The sequence below is a fragment of the Rhinolophus hipposideros genome (genome assembly GCF_964194185.1).
Source record: "Rhinolophus hipposideros genome assembly, chromosome: 5".
NCBI lineage: Eukaryota > Metazoa > Chordata > Mammalia > Chiroptera > Rhinolophidae > Rhinolophus > Rhinolophus hipposideros.
The window spans coordinates 60,223,039-60,240,757 of NC_138051.1; the positions used below are offsets into that span (position 1 = coordinate 60,223,039).

General features: G+C 42.6%; 1 protein-coding gene and 1 pseudogene across 3 annotated transcripts; both read left to right on the forward strand.

Moving 5' to 3' along the window:
* Window positions 1–2,067: 2,067 nt before the first annotated feature.
* Window positions 2,068–9,391, forward strand: ARF6 (ARF GTPase 6). Of its 2 annotated transcripts, none has more exons than XM_081048894.1 (2): window positions 2,068–2,730; window positions 2,828–9,391. In XM_081048894.1, the coding sequence occupies exon 2, from the start codon at window positions 4,786–4,788 to the stop codon at window positions 5,311–5,313; it is 528 nt and encodes a 175-aa protein (XP_080905020.1). In that variant the 5' UTR covers window positions 2,068–2,730; window positions 2,828–4,785; the 3' UTR covers window positions 5,314–9,391. The 2 variants fall into 2 exon arrangements, with proteins under 2 accessions (XP_080905020.1, XP_080905019.1); XM_081048893.1 differs by lacking the exon at window positions 2,068–2,730 and having other exon boundaries at window positions 4,097–4,202; window positions 4,303–9,391.
* Window positions 9,392–16,697: 7,306 nt separating this feature from the next.
* Window positions 16,698–16,897, forward strand: LOC308497360 (small vasohibin-binding protein-like; annotated as a pseudogene). Its single transcript has one exon. The product of its transcript is annotated as a small vasohibin-binding protein-like (transcript).
* The last annotated feature ends 822 nt before the right edge of the window (window positions 16,898–17,719 follow it).

A 17,719-nucleotide genomic window follows, 5' to 3' on the forward strand; every position in this document is an offset into this window, starting at 1 on the left:
GGAAGAGAAACTCAACTTATTCCAAGTAGCTCTGGAGGGAAGAACTCTGGTCAACTTTGAGATAGTTTTAGCTCAAAGTAAGGAAAGCAAGGGAAAGCTTTGCTGGGCATCGGGCTGAGGCTAGGATAGGAAAGATAATGTCTGCTTCGGAAGGAGTGGGAACCAGAGACCTCTTGCAGCTGTGAGACCCCAAATGTCTTTTGGGACGCAAGGTTAAGTGCTCTGTGTCAGAATGCCTGGGTTCATTCAAATTCCACTCTGCCACTAAATAGGGCTGTGTGACCTTAGGCAAAGCATTTGAGTTGCGTGTTTCTTGATATGCATGGTGGGGATAATGACGCTACCTCACAGAGTTCTTGTAAGATTAAATGAAATGGTACATGTAAAACATTTAGCACAGTTTCTTTTCAAAAACTGTTAGCATTTCTTTGCTCTCATAAGATTGACACTTAAAAAAATTAAAGAGAATCTGAGAAATAATTCCTATTATTGAAGTAGCATTTTTATTTTTACACCTTTTAAATACTTGTGGAAACAGCTGATTATTGGATTTTTGAATTAGTAGATTGGTAGAATTGCATATACATGCGGATGGCTTTGCTTACAACGGGAATTTTTAAGTGTTCCGGATTCTTGTTCGGTGCTGCCCTACAGTGGCTAATCATAGGAATGGCTATATTGGCCTTTTCATATAAGAGTGCCCTGAACCAGGGTGGGGGAATCAGGCAGGCGTGGGTGTCCACTGTTGGCCCAGAGGTGAGCGAGTCAGTCCACTCCTGGGAAGGGAAAGGCATGTTTTTGTGTTCGCCAGGGACCCAGCCAAGAGGAAACCAAGTGCACTTTAATATGGTCTTGTCTCCTGTGTAATTTACTTAGCACATTTGACTTCTAATATGCTCAAGTTCTTTTCTTGTCTAAAAACTAAGAAGAACGTTGCTGAGCCACTGTGCTATACCTGGTGTGCCCTTGGCTTTCCTCCAAGGTTGTTGGAAGAAACAGCCACGTGAAATCTACTTCTGCTTTTGTCATAAAACTTGTGGAAGCTGCTATGTCCTTACTGTCCCCTAAATAAGGTGGCCTGTGAAAAACTCTTAAAATTTAGGGCCAGGAGAAAGTTTGTATCCTCTAGGGAATTGGTCGCCATGCCTCTTGTATAATAACAGGTTTGCTGTGACTTAACACACTTGCTACTCTGCCTTAGTTGCTGAGAAACAGTGCTAGGCTTGATGTCCAATCTCAGCAATTAAATGGACCCAAATGGATATTTGCTCTCTCCTCCTTTTCTAGTCTCTGCAGCCCAGGATTCTCCTTATCCCTGTAGAAGCCCTGAGGGCAACCTACAATGCACAACTAATGTCCATTTCCATTGTGCTCGGTCTGATTTGTCCTCTTGGCCTTGCTTCCCCTCCGTAAGGGCAGGCAGTGGATCTATCATCCTGGACAAGCCCAGCATGTTATACTTACAAGGGGCTCAGAGAGCACACAACACTCTCCTTTTTTACCTTTGTGGAGGAGGAAGCTCAGAGTGGCAAGGTGATGTGGCTGTCCAATTTTGGAGTCACATGCAGGGTATCCATCATCCTTGCCTCCACATCAGGTTACAAGCCCCTGCGCCCTACTTTCCAGCTTGTCAGGGGAAGGAGCTGTGTCTCCAGAGGGCTCCTTGGCTTGCATAGCATCAGCCTTCCTGCTGGTCTGTCTCCCAGACTGGGAGGGCAGAGGCCAGAGCCTGACTTCTGGGCATTGTCTCTGGGGCCTCATTTACCCCCCTGCTCCAGCTGGACGCCCAGAGCTACACCCCAAGTCAGCAGCAGGACCCAAGTCTCAGAATGGTATACAAGTCCTTGCCCTCTGCTGAGGCCATGCCCCAGGGGATGTGACCTCAGGCCAGTCTTTTGCCCAGTGGCCGTTTGGACCAGTGCTATTCCAAGTGTGGTCCCTGGACCCATGCTATTGGTTGCTTGTCCATATGAAGATGGGTACAGGAAGCACTTACTGAGAGCTTGAGAGTAAGCTTTTATAGCAATTTGACATGGTCACATCATTAGAGCAGCATTTCATTTTTTTACTAATTCATTTTTATTGCATTTTACAAAAAGCATTAGTCCCCCACAGATTGGTAGTTTAAAAAAAATGACACTCTGTTCCTTGTTCGTGGATGCTTTGGGAAGTACTGCTTCTGATCCTCTTTTCCAGCGGGCACTGGGCTTGGGGTGCTCTCCAAGGACTGTGGTCCTGTGAAGTTCTCCTTTGGGGCAGGTGGGGGCGACAGAGACATAGGTAATATTTCCATCCCCAAGCAAGCGTCCATTTGACCATTCTGGATGCTAGGACACAGGAGAGAGGCAGGGTTTGGTCTTCCTGTTTGCCTCAGCGGAGAGCAAAATCACCAGGGCAAACGTCCAGGAGGACCACCCACAAGGAGATGGCAGGAATGGGAGGCTCCTTGCTAGGGGAGAAGTAGAGCTCTGTGGCTTGGGCTCTATAGCACAGGACTCTGAATCTAGCTGCCTCACAGTCAGTTGCTGTGAGGCCTTGGGAAAGCCATTTAGTGTCTTGGAAAGCCCAGTTTACTCAAGTGTAAAGTGACCACATTAACAAAGTATATTAAATCATTGTCTGAATAGTACTGTTTCCCCAAAAATAAGATCTAGCCCGACAATCAGCTCTAATGCGTCTTTTGGAGCGAAAATTAACATAAGACCCGGTCTTATCATAAAATAAGACCGGGTATGGTATTATATTATGTTATGTTATGTTATGTTATGTTATATTATGTTATGTTATATTATATTATATTAACCCGGTCTTATAAGTAAAATAAGAGTGGGTCTTATATTAATTTTTGCTCCAAAGACTTTAGAACTAATTGTCTGGTTAGGTCTTATTTTCGGGGAAACGTGGTTAATAACTGCCGGAAATAAACACAGTAAGTTTATTTCAGGCATGATCTACCATTATCAAATTTTATTAAATTATGCTAAATTACTTAAATTATAAGTATTTTCTTAAATAAAGAGTATGTTACCATATGCTGTTTTCACCATCTTCCTTTAAAAAAATTTCCTGTTTTTCCTCCCCTTGGTTCATTTATTTTAAGCTATCACCTCATTTTAAGCCTCTTTATCAACTGTGATATAAAAAGGTTTCCTAAAGTCTTCCACAAATATTATTTAACCCTCAAATGGGGTGCAGAGAGCAAAGCCAGTATTACACTCTGTTTACACATAACACACTTAGCAAGGTTAAATGCCTAGGTCCAGGCCACAGAAGTGGTCTCTACCTGATTCTAAATCGTATGCTAAGATTATATCGTCTATGCCTCAAAGAATGGGTGGGTGGATGAGCAGCTACTAATACACTAAAAGGAGGAGATATTTACGTACGAAAAGTTATCACCTTCTAAAAAGTTTTAAGTGCGGCAAGGTACAGGAACTCTTGATAATCAAATACTATAATTTTTAAGAAATGTGGGCTGGTCCTGACGAGATGTATAAAGGCTCAAACACTCAGAGAAGGGCTGCAGAGCAAGCCCACGCCGGGAAAAGCAGCGCATCGACCGGCAGATTCCAGACGAAACAGTTGTCTCCCACGTGTCTTTCAGGAAACCCACAGAGCACGAGGAATAAAGGAAGCCAAGGAGAGGTGGGGGGAGGTAAAAGCAGCGGACAGGGCTTCCCTGGTAGCCCGAGTGAGCCGAAGGCTGGGAGGGGATGGAGGGAATTCTCAGCGGATCTGGCAACGAGCTCTGAGCAGACACCTGGAGGCAGCATGGGGGAGGCGTTCGTCGTGCGAGCGGGCTGCCCGCGGGCCGCGCCCTGTGCAGCTCCCCGCTGGTTTGGCTTCTCTGGTTCGAGAGGTGTTGGAGGAGAAAGCGCGGAAGACAGCAAGCCAGGGAGGAGACGCTGGGATAGCAAGCAGCGGGCGAGAGTCCGAATCCGAGCGGGCTTCGCGCGCACCTCCGGGCCCTCCCGGGCCGCCGTAGCCCCGCCCCTCTGCTCGTGGCGCCAATGACGCTGGCGCGCGGGCCGCTCTCCTAACAGAGGTCGCTCTTGTCCAAACGGTCGGCCTGTGCCGCGCCTGCGTGGTCGGGAGGGGAAGTGAGGCGGTTTCCTCGGCGCCTTTTCCGGTGGCGGCGGCGGCAGAGCTGGGAGGAGGCGGTGGAGGCCGGAGGGAGCCCGCGCTCGGGGCGGCGGCTGGAGGTAACCTCCCGGGCCGAGCCGGAAAGGCAGGCCCCCTCGACCACCGCTGCCGTCCGGAGCTCCGCCCGCAATCCCCTTTTCCCTCTCTGTGTCTCTGCAGGCGGCGCACCGAGTTCCCGCGAGGATCAATGACCTGACGAGGCGCCGGAGCCTCGCTGCCTCGGGTGGCCCGGGTCGGTGGTGAGCCCGGCGTTCGCGGGCCGGCGGGCGGGCCGGAGGGTCGCCGTCTCCCGCGGCGGAGGGAGGAGCAGGCGGACGAGCGGGAGGCGCAGCGGCGCTCGCGCGGCGCCCGCGGGGGGAAGGGCAGTTCCGGGCCGGGCCGCGCCTCGGCTGGGCGGCGGCTCTCCCGGCGTAGGCTCGGGGCCCCGCGGCAGCGGCGACTGGAGGAGTCGAGTGGTGCGGCCGGTGATGCCCGAGTGAGCGGCGGGCCCGGGCCTCTGTGCCGAGGAGGCGACTCCTGCGCGGGCCTCACGGGCGCCCTCGCGGCTGGGACGCTTCGTTTCGGTTTCGCGGCGGCGGCGGCGCTGGTGGCAGAGGGGACTCGGGACACCTGAATGCCCCCGGCCCCGGCTCCTCCGACGCGATGGGGAAGGTGCTGTCCAAGATCTTCGGCAACAAGGAGATGCGGATCCTCATGCTGGGCCTGGACGCGGCCGGCAAGACCACCATCCTGTACAAGTTGAAGCTGGGCCAGTCGGTGACCACCATCCCCACCGTGGGCTTCAACGTGGAGACGGTGACTTACAAAAACGTCAAGTTCAACGTGTGGGACGTGGGCGGCCAGGACAAGATCCGGCCGCTCTGGCGGCATTACTACACCGGGACCCAGGGGCTCATCTTCGTGGTGGACTGCGCCGACCGCGACCGCATCGACGAGGCCCGCCAGGAGCTGCACCGCATTATCAACGACCGGGAGATGAGGGACGCCATAATCCTCATCTTCGCCAACAAGCAGGACCTGCCTGATGCCATGAAACCCCACGAGATCCAGGAGAAACTGGGCCTGACCCGGATTCGGGACAGGAACTGGTATGTGCAGCCCTCCTGCGCCACGTCGGGGGACGGACTCTACGAGGGGCTCACGTGGTTAACCTCTAACTACAAGTCTTAAGGGGGGTTCTGCGCCCACCCCCCGGAAGGGGGGAAATCAAAACCCATTCATAGGATTATCGCCACCATCACCTCTTTCAATTGCCACTTTCTCTTCTTTTGAATCTGAACTCTGGAGTTGCTCTTCTACGGTTCGCGGGGGGGATTAGGGATTTCCTTTTGTGTTTTGTTTCTTTTTTCTTTTTTCGCTTTGCGTTAGGGGACGCTCTGATCTGATATGTGACATGAACACAACGTGCTAGATGCTCTTGTTGACTTCCAGCAAATGGGATGGGGAAAGTATAGCAGTTCTTGGTAAAGTCCTTCATAATAATGGTATGATTTTTTTATTTTGACAGAACCTTTCCTTCCAATGTATGCTTTTTTTCCTTTTGGCCCAGTTTCCTTATCACTTGCTGTAGATGGCTTATTTTGCATTCATGCAGACTATGTTGCAAGTCTGTTTCATCTAGTAAACTGAAAATTATTGCTTAATCAAACTGCCGTTTGTCTTTTATATTTAAGGCCTTTTCCCCCTCCCTTATGAGTTCTAACTTTAACTTCGTAATTTCAAATGTGACCTTTTGTATCTAAGACCAGTATAGTAAACTTAGCCCACAGTGGCAAGTGAGTAATATTGTAATATGTTCCAGTTGCATATCAGTATGTTAAACAGGTAATATAAGAAGTTCTTTGAAATGTCAGCTATTAAATTCTGAAACACACATCATGCATGAGTAGGGATAAAACTCAAGTTCCCCATTACACAGCTAACTTAACACTGCATAAAAATATAAAATTGTAACCCGTCTAAGGACACAGATTTTTGTCACTGCAAAGTTAGCAATTTTGCTGTATTTTCCCTCTTTTTTAACTTTAAAAAAAGACTTTCCAGAAAATGGAGCAATAATGGTGTATCCACCCACACACAGTCAAAATATTTGTAGATATTTTAAGTGACTTGGGCAAAACTGGAATATATACTTTTACCATGTTTCAATGTCTAAGACCTATAGTTTTTAAATTACTAGAATGTTTACTTTGTTCATTAATAAAACATTTAACAATTCAAATTTTATATGCACCTTTTACCTAGTTGGAAACACACGTTCCTGTTTTCACATTACAGCAACTGATTGAAGATAAAATCTTTCTTTCTATAGTTTAGTGATCCACACCTCCATGAATTAGAACACTGGAAATGTTTTATAAAAGTATTTAATTCTGTTTGATTGTAGAATTAACTCATGCAAATAGTAAGTCAGATATTCTGTTGGTTCAGTAATATCCTATCTCCTTTAAGGAAGGGAATGTGATGAATGAATGTGTGTAGACTTGAGGAATGACAAAGGGGACATTGGATGAAGAAAAAGAACCTACAGATGACAATGAATGTAAACTTATTTTTCTTCAAGGATAAGCAGTGTGCTCACTCCGAACAAGATTACTTGCTTAACTGGTTAGGACCAGTAACTAGATTATTGAGACCACTATGACCAATAATACTTTGAACCAAATGTTAATGCCTGATAGAAAATTGTGAGGCAGCCTCTGGTTCTTGTGTAGCCTTAAGGATTAATTGTAGAGATCCTCAAGGAATTAAACTTAGGGAATTTCGGAAATGTAAAGGCAATATACAGGAAAAGATGTGGGTTTTATGAGGGTGTCTGACAACTAAAATTGAGCGGGATATCATGGTATATAGTTGGACAGTATTGGTCCTTCATGCTTTGGCCATATTGTATAATGGAGCTTTTACCAAAGATGTATGGGAAACATAAGGTGATAAAAAAAATTAACTATTCAAAGTAAAATTCGACATTTTACTTAAAGCAGATGAGCAAAGGTGCTATGATACAGGCTCCTGATGGTGTAGAGAGATTTTTGAATTAAAAATGCAACTAAAGTATAAAGGTCTCTGTTTCACTTTAGTAGATGTATCTCTAGAAATGAAGTTGACAGACACATCTTAAGAACATTTTAGTTGCTTTTAAAATTCCCATAGTTCCATTATAAATTCTTAGTGTTTTACATTTTAAGGTACATACATGGGTAACACAAATATTATCAATGCTATAATAACATCCTGAAACAAGACAAGCACAAAGGTATAAATGCCTAAACTGGAGGAAACTTGAAACCCTCGTGTTAATTCTTAAATGTAGTACTTCTAACTTGTGACAGATTGATAGGCAGCCTTTTTTTGTGTGTCTTAATAACTGGGGGCATAATTAAAATTTTATACATCAAGTGATTGTTATTGAATGTTGCAGGTGAGATGTGGTCATTAGTTTATTCGAAATGTCTTAACTGAAAGGGGGAGAGGAGGGAAACAAATACTGAAATTTGGAAAACCCTAAAACTTTTGGTAAGAAATTGTAATTTTCACTTAACATTCTCTTCAAGGATATAAAAGGCTGATAATTGATGTAGTTAAATTGAACCCATAGCCATTGATGATCATGGGGCAGGTGATTATAGCCTGCTGAAAAAGTTACAGTCTAAGAATTTTAAACATGAGATCCTGAAGTTTTTGTTTAATTGCATCAATTTCTGTATTTATGTGAATTTATAAACTGCAGTAAGTTTTGAATGAGGTTAATCTTGTCTAATATAAGTAAATGAGTCTGTAGACTGTGATTGCCCCGAACTAAAAAGTACAGTACTTGGAATTGTGCTCTTAATGGTTGTAGTGTTGGTAAAGAACTAATATGAAGAAAATAAAGGAATTACACAGTGCAGTTTCTCACGTTATATTACTCGTTTGAACTAGATTAAGTGGGACATGTGGTGTGTTGGGCCATATTCTCCAGGGATATTATGGTATAAAGTGGCATAATTTGAACGTCACCTAGCTTTTGTAAGGGTAAAAAGAATCAATTTGGTTCTTACAATGCTGGCTCTAAAAGGTTTTGCCCTAATTGAGTTCCACCAGACAATATGATAATCTAGTACATTAAGACAGTTGAAAATAATTTTTAAAAATTAAGGTTCTATAGCAGTTTTTATTATGCTAGTTTTTGTGTGTGTGTGTGCAAAATCACAACCTCAGAATGTTTAGGAGTACAGAATTTTGTCTATAAAGAATTGGCCTAAGGAATCATCTTGACCCTTGGCAATTGACTTGGATGTTAAAGTTAGGCTTTTAGAAGCCAAAGTTGCTTATCTGATAAGAATGGCAGAATTGTAGACATTTAGAAAGTAAAATAGTAGATGAATAACTTGTTGGATAAAAGGGATTTTTAAACACATTTTCTGTTTTGTGAGCATTCCCTCTTGTATTAGTAGTTTTTGTAGTTTGATTTTAGAATATCTTAGTGTGATAACTAGTATGATTTAACCCCCACGTTAATGTTAAAATATTTAGTATTGTGATTTACTAATGGCTATCAAGTATCAATTTATCAGTGATAGCAGTAGAAACTTTTAATCTTTAGTGGGGTTTTTTTTTTTTTTAATCTTTAGTGGGTTTTTATGTTTTAATGTAAGTTTAGAAATACAGTAGCCATAATCTGAATGGAGGTGGCACTTACAAAATTCCCAAAGTTATTTGCTCAGTACCTGGCCAAGTGTATATCAAGGTTATGGTAAGGCAAATCTTGTCTCTTTGTTTATAGATAAAAATTGTAAACCCACATGTAGCAATTGCAAATAACTTTAAGTCTGACTAATCACTGAGTATAATGTATTTGGAGTATAACATTCGATAGAAACTAGCTTTTTACTTTGTTCGTATTGAATGCTAAAGACAAAGTAGGAAAGATTGCGATATTAGGAAGTTTATTAAAAGGGTTTATATTGGGAGATGGAGCCATAGAAGAGGCCAGGTAAATTTTACCTGCTTTGCTAAACTTCAAAGTTGCCAGACTGGATTAGTGAGTTGAATGGGCAGAGAATACATACAGATGAGATCAAAGAGGCAGAACAGGTCTGTGGAGGAGTTTAGGAATGACAATTGAAATTTGTTATTAAATAAGCTAAAGAATGGTAACTTCCAGGGAATTAATATATAACTTCACTTTGTGGGACAGTATGAATGTACTTTGAAGTTTGAAACTTTTTTCCCTTTAAAATGTTTTATGACTACTTAAAGCTAATTTAAAGTTAAAGTGTCTGTCAGTTTGGTCCTTGAATACCTTTTCACTTGTTAAATTATTTCATTTGGATACTATATATTTCTTTCATAGTATTTATGAGCGTGAGAGTAAATTTATTTATTAAGCGCCTGCTGATATGCCTGACACTGTTCTAGGGACAGGAGATAGACACATCAGTGAAAAAAACTATGCCTTCATGGGACTGATCTTGGTGGTGGTGGGCAGGGGTGGGGGTGGGGAGATAAAAATCAGATGATAAATAAAAATACATTAGGTGATATACTATGTATTATATACTATGTTATATATATAGGGGACAGGTGGGAATGTGTTCAGATGAGGCTTCATTGAGAAGATGACATTTGAACAAATATTTGAAGGAAGAAAAAATACCAGTGGAATTGACATAATAACAAAAAGATAACATGTATAGTTGTAAAGCAGGGATGGGGAAACTGGCCAAGGGCAAATCTGGCTGCAGCCTATTTTTATAGGGACTGAGCTGAGAATGTTTTTTACATGTTTAAAGGATTTCTAAAGGCTACCAAAAAATGTGGTATGCAGCAGACAGTATTTAGCCTGAAAGTCTAAAATATTCAGTATCTGGCCCTTTATGAAAAACATTGGTTGATACCAGATCTAAAGCCCAAATTTTAAAAATATATATAGGAATTTAATAGGAAACAGGAAAACCAACAATTTAAAGTAAAAGACCATTGTTCAATGAATGCATCTAGTCAAAAATTTAGGAAACAGTGGCACATATAATGTATCACATTTAAACATTTTAGTGATCCTTGCGACTTATTACTGAGTAATCTAACCTGGATTTTTTTCCCCCCTAAATAAGTTTAAATGTGAAATCAGTAGCTTTTCAGTTTCAATTTTAACATTCTCTAAAATATGAATCATCTCATTAAAATTTTTTTCTTTTATAGTGATTTTACTGGTCTATGAATATAATTTAAGTGTGCTTCTCTGTTAAAGTGTCCTTTCCTTCAGATAACCTAGATTAGTTTGGAATAAGTTCAGATAACATCATTGAACTGTGGCTTTTATTCACTTGGTATTACTGTAATCAAGTCCTGAGTCCAGTATTTTATATTATGAAACTTTGTAAGGAAATGTTTTATTGACTGGGAAACTAACATCTTGCATGATATTTGGTTTCTTCTAGTATTCCTCTAACCTATATAAACTAGGAAAAATAATTTACTTCAGCCATGAATTGTTTCTTGCCTAGAGTTGTGTACTACTTACATAGTAGGATGTAGGAATCTATCTTAAAAGAGAAACTAAACAAAATAATTTACAAGAGTTATGGAAGCAAGTTTCATAGAGGACGTTTACAAATGGGCTTTAACAAATAAAAACACATAGTTCATAGAAAGGCTTATGTGAAATTGGTTATTCATGATCATAAAAGTTGTTTCGCATTACAGCTGAATAGAATGGCCTGAGAAGGTCATAGCATATGAGAGGGGAAAAAAATCAAATTTGTTATGGAAGTTACAGAAGCAGGGATTTGGCTCTTTGAAGTTCACTCTAATGTGGCAAATCAAAGTGCTTTCTCTCCGTATCTTTTTATTTCTAAAAGTTAGTTTTATGAATAAGTCCTAAGTTGGGAGCTAGGCCTAAAGAGATCAAATTGGAAAACATTCTAAGAATAGTAAGAGCATTTTTTGTTTGCCGTGTGCCAGGCATTGTCCTAAGTATTTCATGTGTAGTAATTAATCCTCACAACCTTGGGGAAAGGGTTCCCATTTTATAGTTGAGAAAACTGAGGCTCAGAGAGGTATACGTTAATAAGTAGCAGAGCCAAACTTTGGACTAGACTATGAATGTGACTGAGGTGAACCAGTGGTTAATAATGTACTTAATTTGTGTGTGTGTGTGTTTGCTTACAAAAAGCTTACTTTGAATAATAGCCCATAATTTTCTTATTTGATCATTGACAGATTTGGGTCCTTGTATAATCTAAGTCATCTGTATAATGGAGAGCATGGTGTTAGATTCTGCTTGAGAAACTTTTGTCTGTAAAAAGCACGACTGATAGATTGAATTTTACAGATCATTGCGAAAAATAGGAAAAGTTAAAGTTTTAACTGATCTGATTATTTGCGTGCTTATTTACATATAGGCTTCTTTTGATTCAAGAAAAATATTTTAGAAATTTATATTGCATCTCTACCTGATAAATTCATAACTACAGACATTTTAGATATTATTTAAAAAGTGAATTTCTTGCTTTTTAGGTCCCATGATACCTCATTATAGTAAGGTCTTCCTGTCAGCAAGAGCCTAGAGTTTAGGGTAAGCTAGAGTGCTTTAAACTTGTACTTTGGAGTTTAAGCTGGAATTGAGGAGTAAAAGTTAGTAGTTTTGGTAAAAATGCAGAATGCCTTAAAAATTCTACTATTTGTCAGTAATTTCTATATGACATAGAAATTTAAGGTTAGGTAAAACGTACACTTGACATGTTCAAAGTAAGTAGTCAAGTGTTCTATTAAATACTAGAAAGGGGAGAGAGATTATGTTGTGGGCTGGAGTCGGCTGGAGAGACCAGTGGGGACTGAGTTGGATCCACAGTCGGAGGAATTCTGGTATTACTGTCTATTGCATGCTCATTGTGTGCTAGCCACTGTCCTAACTGCATTACATGTGTTATGTCATTTAAAGTATGTGTGCAAAGGTACAGGGATGGAAATTGCGTAGTATTTGGGAAATAGAGAATAGACTTGTCTGACTAGGCTTGCCAGATTTAGCAAATAAATATACAGGGTGCCCAGTTCAATTTCATGTAAACAGTAATTTTGAGTACAAGTATATCCCAAGCAATATACCGAAATTATATACTAAAAGTGGTTTATCTGAAATTCAAATTTCAAATACCGGGTGGTTTATATTTTATCTGCAATCCTATATCTGACTTGAGTGGTAGGAGAGAAGGTAAGGTTCAAAATGGAAGTTGAAAAGGAGACTTTTAGAAGGCCTCAAGAGCCATACCAAGTATTTTGGATATTATTTTGTGTGTAATGGGAGCCAACGAATTTTTTAAATATTTATATAGCAAGGGAGAGGCACACTGTTTAGGATATTAATCTAGTAATTTTGTATAGAATCACGTATCAGGGTTATGGATCGAGTCTAGAAAAAAGAAGTCCTTTCAAGAAACTGGTAATAATTTAGGTGAGAAAATGAAGACTAAGTGTAACAGAGAAAATGAGGAACAAGTGAGATAAAATTAATTGGTGGACACTAATTATTTGCTGGAGGGAGAAAGATGAAAGATTTTGATCCTTAATTCTTATGTAAAAGATAGTGATAGCACCATTGATAGAAAGAAACCAGACTACTTAGCAGATTTGAATAGAGACACTTTGATAACGGAGTCAAGTCTCTCATTTGCAATCTTGTAAAGAGGTTGAATCTGTTAGGCATATTGTCTTCTATATTCTGTCTCAGAGCAGTGCTGTCCAATGTAAATATAATGCAAGCCACATATGTAATTTTAGGTATTTTAGTAGTAACATTTTAAAAAGGGAAAACAGATGAAATCAATTTAATGTTTTGTTTAACCCAATGTATAAAATATATTTTTCAATGTCACCAGAATATAATTATTGAGATATTTTACATTCTTTATTTCATAAAAAATCTTCAAAATCCAAGTGTATATTTTATACTGAAAGCACATCTCAATTCGGACTAGCCACATTCTAGCACTCAACAGCCACACGTGGTTAGTGGCTATCATATTGGACAGTTCATTTTTAGAGGGAGATGATTTCTTCCTAACAGCATGCCTACACTTTCCATAACTGTACTAAAGGTACCAGTTAAAATCATTGAAATATGATGAACTTTCTAGGCCAGGGATTGGAAAACTATGATCTATGGGCCAAATCTGGCTCACTGCCTGCTTTTATTAATAAAGTGTTAATTGGAATCTTAACCATGGTCATTTATTTGTGTATTGTCTATGGCTGCTTTTGTACAGCAAAAGCAGAGTTGAGTAATTATGATAGAGATCACATGGCGCACAAAGCCTAACACATTTACTATCTGGCCCTTTATAGAAGTTTGCTGATACCGTTCAAGGACCCAAACTAAAGTTTCAGGAGTAAAACACTATACATTTAAATGAGTTTTCAGAAAGAAATAATAATGAAATGGTTAAAAGATGATGCATATATTCATTTATTCACCAAGCATTTATTTACCAGGTTTCAGGCACCGTACTAGCCCCCAAAAGCAGGAATAAATAAATGTCCTTAATCTTCAAGAAGTTGACAGTCTAGTTGAAAAATAGAGATGTATACACAGGTAATTACAAAGATAATAGATGGTGCGTTGAGTGCACACCAGTCAAGCACCTGCCTCTGACTGGGGGATGGGAGAGAGAAGAATGGAGGGCTTCAGGAGAAGGGGTCTATCTGCGGTGAATTTTTAAAGCATGAGTAGGAATTACTTAGATAAATGAGAAGTGGATGACATTTTAGGCAGTGTACCCTTATGAGTAAAAGCCAGGTGTTTGCATAACAACATCAGGGATTGACAGCTATCTTATGCCTGGAGAATCGGGGGACTGGTGTGAGATGGAGAAGGAAAGATGGTCAGGGGCTGCCTTTGGTGTTTTAAGGAACTTTGGAGTTTATAATTTGGGCACTAGGAAAACTGGAATTTTTAAACATGAAACTGCATGAGGTTTACATTTTAGGGAGCTTACAGACTGCTGTGTAAACCATGAGTAAAGGTCCTAGGCAGGAAACCTATTGTACACTAGGTGAGGGAGAATTCCCTAATTGAAGCAATGGCTATGGTGGTGCAGAGGGGAGAACACATTTGAAAAATACTTGAATGGAATTTTGCAAAGTGTGTTCTGTAGAACACTGATCACAAAAGATAATCCTTGGAAGAGAGGTGTCATGCAGGGTTGCAGGCAGGGTCTCTGCTCCCGCTTCCCACATAAGAACACAGGATATGATGAGGCCAAAAAGGAACACCCACGGAGCCATAGATGGGGGAGTCATACTACTATAGTCTCACTGGAGGCTGGATCCACACTGTCCGCAACCCACCATCCTAACTGCAATCCGTGCTTGCTAGCTCAGCCACCATCTTACTAGCCCCCATTTTTTCTGTTAGCGGAGCCACAGCAGTTATATTAGTGGCCAATGGCTCACTGGTTACAGCTGACGGCTAATTAGCCACAGCTGATGGCCATCCAGTCACAGTTGATGGCCATTTACTACCTGAGCCAGCACCTTTCCATGTGAGGCTGAGACTCTGGAAACCACTCCTGGCTCTGTCCCCACACTCCACTCCTACAGGGTCTCGCCTCACAATCTGTGCGACAAGTGTCTTCCGCGAGGGGTCCTATGCGAGGAGCCTGGAGGTGAATGCAATATCCTGGACACAGCCAGGCTCTCTGGGCACAGCCAGTGTTTCTCAGGGCACCACCAGTCCTTTTGGGCACAGCCAGACTTCCTGGGCTTCTTAGGGTACCACCAGTTTTCCCGGACACAGCCAGGGTTTCTCAGGGCACCACCAGTACTTCTGAGCACAGCCAGACTTCCTGGGCTTCTTAGGGTACCACCAGTCTCCCCAAGCATAGCCAGGGCTCTCAGAGCACTGCCACTCTCTCTGGACACAGCCAGACTTCCTGGGCTCAGCCAGTCTTTCTCACATATTCTCCATGGCGGCTGGTTGAGACACAAAAGCAAACATCCGCCAGTTCCACTACATGGTGGTACGTTCCCAAGCAAACAGTCAAGCGGTCTATTAGGGGTGGAAGGCAATTCCCCATAGTCCATAGTCATTCACCAGGGCTGTCCTGGGGGTGAGGAATGACCTTGATCTCACCCTCATCTCCCACGGAGGACTCAGCAAGCGTATCCTCCTGGGACTACAAGTCCTGCATCCGGGCTGCCTCAGCAAGAACTTCCCAGCTCACAGGGCCGCAACGACCTTCACTTTCTCCGGCCTATGCTGGTTGGGGAACAGTCCACGTCTTCTCACCCCTCCACGGGGGTCCAGCTCTCTGGCAGCTGCTCCTCCTGGTCTTCCTGAGACTGAGTGTTCATACACACAAACTGCTCCACCGCCCTTTGGAGAACTTTGGCTGGAACTGTACCCTGCTCACTGCGCCATGTGTCGTGCGGAGGACCCTGCTCGGTCTCTGGTCCCGCTCCCCACATAAGAACGCAGGACATGGTGAGGCCAAAAAGGAACACCCACGGAGCCATAGATGGGGGAGTCATACTGCTATAGTCTCACTGGAGGCTGGATCCACACTGTCTGCAACCCGCCATCCTAACTGCAATCCGCGCTTCCCAGCTTAGCCACCATCGTCTTGCTAGCCCCCATTTTTTCTGTTAGTGTAGCCACAGCAGTTATATTAGTGGCCAATGGCTCACTGGTTACAGCTGACGGCCAACTAGCCACAGCTGATGGCCATCCAATCACAGTTGATGTCCATTTACTACCCGAGCCAGCACTTTTCCATGTGAGGCCGAGAGCCTGGAAACTGCACTCCTGGCTCTGTCCCACAGATATAAATTAGAGGGAAAAGAGCAAGTTGAAGGGGCAGAAGGAGATTACATACCCAGTTTTGACAGTGGGTTTTAGGCGCCTATGGCATGGACATCCTCAGGGAGCTATCCTATAGGTAGATCAGGAGACATCTAGTCTACAGCCAGACGTTTAGGAGTTAGCTTGTAAGTGGCTTTTGAAATCATAGATGCTCATGAGATTTCCTGGGAGTGAGAAGAATTAAGGGCAGAGGATGGAAACCCGATGTTTCGTGGGTAGGTAGAAGAGCGTATTAACAGGGAAAACTGAGAAGAAATGGGAAAGAATATCATATCCTACAGGGAGATCAAGAAGGTTGAATTTCAAAATGAATTCTACAGAATTCACATTTGGACCTTCTTTAGATAAGTTTGAGTGAAGTGATCAGAAACTAGTTTGAAATGAAAGAGACAGGAGGCCGTAGAGAAGCTAAAAGCCGGAGATGAAGGAACGATAATAAATGTCAAGGGTGTGATAGAGGGAGGTGCATGTGAAAGTTTATAAAAAAAAACACGGTAATATACGAGCATCATTTAATTTTCAAAACATTGTTCACATAAGTGCTGTAGGTATTGATTGCTGAGGGTGGAGTGGGGAATGAGGAATATGTGCTCCCCATCACCAGTCCTAGAGGGAAAGGAAAATGGAAAGAATCTATTTAAAAAATGTTAGGCAACGGCTCGGGACTGCAGGCCGGGAGGTCAGAGTTGACTAAGAAGTATTCAGAAGGCAAGTCATGGATCCACCTGCACGTAAAGAAAAATCCAAAGTTAAAGAACCTGTCAGCAGAGTTGAGAAGGCCAACAGAAATCAGCCCGGCAGGAGCTGACGCAAAGACAAAGGGCAGAGCTCTGTGCCCTCAACCAAGTCATGACTGAACTGGAGCAGCAGCAGTTTGATGAGCTCTGTAAACAGATGCAGCCTCCTGGTGAGTGAGCCGAGAGTGTTCAGAGGAGCTGGGACCCTGGAGGCTTTGTCTGTGAGCTCCCAGGTTTAAGCTGAGATGGCCCATTTGGAGCCTTACAGAACTAAACAAGAAGACACTTGTGTTAGTCCTCAAACTGGATACATCTGAACTTCCTGTATGTAACTTTTGCTTCACTGGTTCCTCCAATCAGAATTGGCCCTTGGGGCTGGCCCGGTGGCTCAGGCGGTTGGAGCTCCGTGCTCCTAACTCTAAAGGCTGCAGGTTCGATTCCCACATGGGCCAGTGGGCTCTCAACCACAAGGTTGCCAGTTCAATTCCTCAAATCCTGCAAGGGATGGTGGGCTCCGCTCCCTGCAACTAAGATTGAACATGGCACCTTGAGCTGAGCTGCCGCTGAGCTCCCGGATGGCTCAGTTGGTTGGAGCGCATCCTCTCAACCACAAGGTTGCCAGTTGGACTCCCACAAGGGATGGTGGGCTGCGCCCCCTGCAACTAGCAATGGCAACTGGACCTGGAGCTGAGCTGCGCCCCCCACAACTAAGACTGAAAGCACAACAACTTGAAGCTGAACAGCACCCTCCACAACTAAGATTGAAAGGACAACTTGACTTGGAAAAAAGTCCTGGAAGTACACACTGTTCCCCAATAAAGTCCTGTTCCCCTTCCCCAATTAAAAAAAATCTTAAAAAAAAAAAAGATTGGCCCAATGCTTGATGAAGAGACTTGTTTTATTCTAAGAGTGTTCTTCTTTTTTTTAACCTTTTTTATATTGTTTGAGAAAAAAAGTCAGTGTTTCTTGTGAAACTGCAAATCTCCAAAAATACAAATAA

Coding starts and splice junctions, on each gene's coding strand:
- ARF6 (XM_081048894.1), top strand. CDS start 4,786: ATGGGGAAGGTGCTGTCCAAGATCTTCGGCAACAAGGAGATGCGGATC.